This window comes from Mytilus californianus, unplaced genomic scaffold, assembly GCF_021869535.1.
Source record: "Mytilus californianus isolate M0D057914Y unplaced genomic scaffold, xbMytCali1.0.p SCAF_2, whole genome shotgun sequence".
NCBI classification, from domain to species: Eukaryota; Metazoa; Mollusca; class Bivalvia; order Mytilida; family Mytilidae; genus Mytilus; species Mytilus californianus.
In genome coordinates, this window is record NW_026262668.1 from 39,873,564 (window position 1) to 39,879,563 (window position 6,000).

A 6,000-nucleotide genomic window follows, 5' to 3' on the forward strand; every position below is an offset into this window, starting at 1 on the left:
TTCATGATAAATACTCGCTAACGCTCGTATTTAATCATGAAGAAAGGGATTATCATTCTCTTACATATACCAAGAAACTGAAAAGTAACAAGACCTGTGGCGACGATATGATTATAAATTATAAAACTATTTAGTAACGCTTCGAATACCAGATAATTAGTTGGCTTGGCCGTATAAACTCGTCAATGATTTATAATATAACTCATTGACGAGTTTATACGGCCAAGCCAACTAATTATCTGGTATTCGAAGCGTTACTAAATAGTTTTATAATTTATAATCATATCGTCGCCACAGGTCTTGTTACTTTTTAGTTTCTTGATAAAAATAAAAAAATGGCGTCAGGAGCTAGTCGAAACATTTTACCAGTGTAGAAATTTTTGTGTTTTTTAGGATTTCAACTGATAGATGTCACAGCAAACACGTATATTATGTTCCCAGATGTTATTTGAAATCAATTCATCAACAAAAACAATATTTATTGATGGCAAGTAGTAAGAAAAAGAAGAATAAAAGTAAACGAAAACGAAAACAAACAGGGTCGCCATTTTCAAACAAAAAGATAAAGATGGCTGACAAAAAAAACTCAAAGAACTCAAACCCACAGAACTCAAAGAGTAAAGAACAAAGCCCAGCTTGCTCCATACCTCAAACACCACAAACTAATCAGGAAACGAACCAGTCACCTTTAACCAGTAATGTTTATTCTGCTGCCCACCAAACATTGTATGGGACTTATCCCGGCTATCCGTTTACACCATTTCAGCCACCAGCCCCTCATACTACACCAGCTTATATGATGCAGAGTAATCATCAACAATTGCCTGCTATGCTGTCCACCATGCCACTATTAACACCATCACCATACCAATACACAAATCCAGATTTAAATAAATTTCTGAGTAAAGTGACAGAAAGACTGAAAAAATTAGATATGCTAGAAGACATATTACAAAAGGTTGTCTCCATGGAAACACACTGCAAGAAAATAGACTGTGAAGTTTCTAACACGAAAGAACAGGTAAAGACACATACTAACAATATCATTAACCTTGATCAAGGGCTAAGTGAAATGTCAAACAGAGTACAGGACATGGGTGAACAAAATTACATTCTATTTGAAGAAAACAGACAATTAAAAGAGAAAGCAATAGAGCAACAATCAAGATCTATGAGGGAAAACTTGATATTTAAAGGTGTCCCAGATGATTACAATCCAGATGAGGACACTGAAGCAATTCTGAAAGATTTTATTAAGAGTGAAATACAAATAGAAGAGGAAATAAACTTTCATGTTGTTCACAGACTTAAACCAAAAAAGGACAATAGTCCAAGGGGCATAGTGGCTAAATTTGAGCGACGAAAAGACAGGAATATGGTGTTAAGTGCTGCAATTCAAAAACTGAAAAACAAAAAAACAATTTGTTGTACATGAACAGTATCCCATTGAAATTATTGAGCGGAGAAGAGAACTAGTTCCCATACTGAAGGATGCCCGAACTAAAGGACACGAGGCAGTTCTAAAGGAAGACCGACTGTATATAGACAAAAAAACGCTTCTTTCCTATGACATCTAGTCAACATCCACCACCTCCCGTAGCAATGGATCATGGTAATGGTGAATAAGACAGATGTACAAGAGGACAGAGTATTGACACTGAGAACAAATACTCTCATAAAAACAATAAATGTGTAAATAATGATCTTAATTTATTTTTCTTAAATGTGTGTGGACTAAAATCTAAGTTGAAATTTAAAGAATTTACAGATAATATACAAAACTATGATATTTCAATATTTGTAGAAAGCAAACTTGATAATCTAGATGTGTTAGATGTTCCAAAAGATTATACATATGTAACAAAAAATAGAAAAAAAATGTGTAAAAAATCAGGTGGTATAGCAGTTATTTACAAGAAAAGTTTAGAAACGAGTTTAGCATTTATAACGAATAAAAGTCAATTTGTACAGTGGATGAAAGTATCAAAAAGCATTTTAATGCAAAGACAGGTATTTTGAGTGATTTTGTATTGGCTGATGAAACTCTTTTAGATCTTTTTCACTTAGACACTGACAACGAAATTATTTCATATATGTTAGATTATGAAAATCTTAATTCTTATAATATTCCATTACAAAGAGTGACACAGTGTAGTTGTCAACCTAATACTTATGGGTATAAATTACTTAATTGCTGTAAAAAATTGAATATGTATATTGCTAATTCCCGTATTGGTGTAGATAAAGGTGTTGGTAAAACTACTTGTAAAAATACAAGTGTAGTAGATTATTTACAGTTATCGTCAAAGCTTTTTACACTAGTCAAAAAATTTGAAATACAAGAGTTTGACCCATTGTTATCTGATGTGCACAGCGCAATACACATTACATTAAAGTCACAAAGTACGTCACATGAAAACAACTCTGTTACGTCAGACCATACATCAAAAACAAGGTGGCAAGATAACAAACGAAACCAGTTTGTTAATACAGTTCATAATAAAAAAGAACAGTTATCGGCAATACTAAACGACCTTCACAATTTACACTCGAGTGATCTTTGTACTCAACACGAAATTGACACTGTCGTTGATAACATTGGCGAAATACTCGTATCATCTGCGAGCGAAACATTTGTTAAAAATCCTTGCACTACAACACAAAGAACTAACAAGAAACCATGGTATACTAAAAAATGATACGATGCTAGAAAAAAATTTCACAAAGCAAGAAACAATACAATTTACACAAAAATGAAACAAATCATAAAAAATTACTTGACTTTAGCAAAAAATATAAGCAGATAACCAATAAAGCTTACAATGACTATCAGTTTAATCTTGAAAGCAAGATTAGAAATACGTCAAAAACCAATGGCAAGGAATTCTGGAAAATCTTGAATAACTTTAATGAAAAGGGCAACGATGATCCAAACATTATATCTATGGAATCTTTGTACAATTATTTTGAGGACTTAAATATGAATGATATCGATGAATGTAGTAATGATATAGATGTAAACCATATTGACATATCACCAGAATTAAATGAATTATTGAATGATCCTATAACTGTTAATGAAATAATAAATGTTGTAAAGAAGTTAAAAAATGGCAAATCTGCCGGACAAGACGGTATACTAAATGAATATATTAAAACTACATTAGATGATATGATGCCTATATATATTTTGCTATTTAATATCCTATTGGACACGGGTCTTATACCTGAGAGCTGGGGTATGGGAATTATGATTCCTATTTTCAAAAATAAAGGATCTAAATTAGATCCTAGTGCATACAGGGGTATAACTCTTAACTCCTGCCTTAGTAAAACATTTATTGCCGTATTAAATTGTAGATTAAACACATTATCAGAGGAAATTGAATTAATTTCTGAGGCCCAAGCAGGGTAATATATTCATTTTACATGCCCTTATATCATTATATTTTTCTGCTGGAAAAAAACTGTTTTGTTCGTTTGTAGATTTTAAAAGTGCTTTTGATACAGTCTGGCGAATGGGACTGTGGCAAAAATTACAGAAATCAAATATTCAGGGTAAAATTTTTAAAGTTATATATAATATGTATCAAAATATTAAAACATGTATAAGGAAAGGAGACGAAGTTTCAGCGTTTTTCAGTTGTGATGTAGGAGTAAAACAGGGAGAGAATTTGTCTCCTTTCCTCTTCTCTTTATTTTTAAATGACCTTGAAAGTTTCTTGTTAGACAACAATGTCGATTGTCTACAAAAGGTCTATGCAAAATGTGAAGAAGAATTGTCCTGTTTCCTTAAACTCCTAATTATCTTGTATGCAGACGATACTGTACTACTGTCTGAAACAGAAGAAGGTCTTCAACAGGCTTTGGTAACTTTTGAACAATATTGTAATTTATGGAAACTTCGTATTAATACAAACAAGACAAAAATTGTAATATTTAGTAAGAGAAAATTTAAACCAAAAATTGTATTTAACATTTATGGTGAAAATATTGATGTACAAGATTCATATTCATATCTTGGTGTTATGTTCAATTATAATGGTAGTTTTTGTACTGCAAAAAAGAAATTATTGGATCAGGCAAATAAAGCATTGTATGCCTTATTGCAGAAAACAAGAAATATGTTAATTCCATTAGATTTGCAATTAAAATTGTTTGATTCACTTATTACTCCAATTCTTGTCTACTCAAGTGAAGTATGGGGATTTGAAAATAAACAGGGTATAGAAAAAATACACTTGCAATTTTGTAAGAGAATTCTCAATTTAAGAAACAATACTCCTAGCTATATGGTATATGGAGAAATGGGACGTTCTCCAATGGAAGTTGTCATTAAATTGAGAATGGCTTTATTTTGGAACAACCTTTTATCCAGTAGTAACAAAATATCTAGTATTTTGTATAGACTTATGTTTAAACTTCACGAGAGTAACCAAGGCCATTTTAAATGGGTTGCTTATGTTAAATCTATTTTTGATGAAACAGGGCTTAGTTTTATATGGAATGATCAAATGCATATGGATAACATTGTTCTCAAGTCTATTCTAAAACAGAATTTGACTGATCAATTTATTCAAAACTGGTTTTCGCAAATAAATAATTAATCTAGGGGGAATTTTATGGACTTTTTAAACATGAATTTAAACTTGAACCGTATCTACTTAGATTGGCTCTATCCGATAGAATATATATGTGTAAATTGAGATGTTCAAATTTAAAATTTCCCATAGAGACAGGAAGATGGGCAAAGATCCCTAAACACAATAGAATATGTCATTTATGTAAAAATAACATTGGTAATGAATATCATTATATGTTTACTTGTACATATCCACAAATCGTGGATCTGCGCAAAAAATGTATTCCACCTTATTACAATACAAATCCATCAGAGATCAAGATGATTGGAATGCTGTCAAATTGCAATGTAAAGTTGTATTGTAATATTTGCAGATATATCAAAAACATTATCAAGTATTTATAATTATTCACTTATTAATACCAGAGACGTATAATACAAATTATTATTATATGTCTCTTTTAATACCTATGTAAATACTCACAAATTCATGACATTGTGTTAGTTAAATCCAAATGACAGATATACTTTAAACTGACTGTATTGTATACAAATGAAAGTGCCACGAGAATCACGTGATTGTTAAATGTGTGTTAGCTCCTGTTGTCGTACATGTAATGTTTTTCATAATTGTATTATAACTACTGTATAGATATTTCGTTTATTTATGTATTTATATATGTATATTGACCTCTTGTACACTGTTGTGTCTGAGGATAATAAAACTTTGAATCTTGAATCTTAATACAATTCATAATCTCGTCCTTTGTAATTGGACCATTAAGTGTACCATTTAATTCATTTAAAATATCTTGGTCTACATTTGGTAAAACTATAGGATCTGGGGGTGCCTGAATTTAGATCTCTGAAAAAGTTTAGAAAATTATCAAAATTTACGTCCGGTTGTTTCGTGTGTTCCCGCTTATTTAAAATATTCCAATACTCTTTTGAATTTTGAGATCTGAGGTTTTTTAATCTTTTAGCCATATCCCGTCTATGAGTTTTTATGGCTTTGTCCATAACTTTTTTATATTTCCTCTCAGAATCTTTAACTTTGTTATATAATAAAAGCGAAGGTGTTGATTTGAGCCTGCGCTTAAGCTTTGTAAAGTTTTGCCTCGCAAATTTGCAGTCATAATTAAACCATGGCTTGTCTCCCTTGTTTTTAAGGGCTCGCCTTTTCGGTTTATCAGTTCGCATTCCAAACGTTATCAGACTCTAAAACAACTATTCCAATCTCATTTACAAATGCGTTGACATTGTTATCATCAATAGTTTCTATAAATTTACATTTTTCAAATTACGCAACAACCTGTCTAATCTATCAACATTGATATTAGCTCTTAGAATATTGCAAAGTACTCTCGACCAATGAAATTGTAGGATTGGATGCATCTTAATTGTGAAGAAGAATGTAA

General features: G+C 31.2%; 1 protein-coding gene across 1 annotated transcript in view; it reads right to left on the minus strand.

Annotated features, from left to right (window-relative positions):
* Positions 1–5,207, minus strand: part of LOC127727928 (uridine phosphorylase 1-like) — a 163,077-nt gene extending 157,870 nt beyond the window's left edge. The window contains exon 1 of the mRNA XM_052235085.1: positions 5,067–5,207. Coding sequence (XP_052091045.1) covers positions 5,067–5,074 — 8 coding nt within the window. The 5' untranslated portion in view covers positions 5,075–5,207. The remainder of the gene's footprint in view (positions 1–5,066) is intronic.
* Positions 5,208–6,000: the final 793 nt, after the last annotated feature.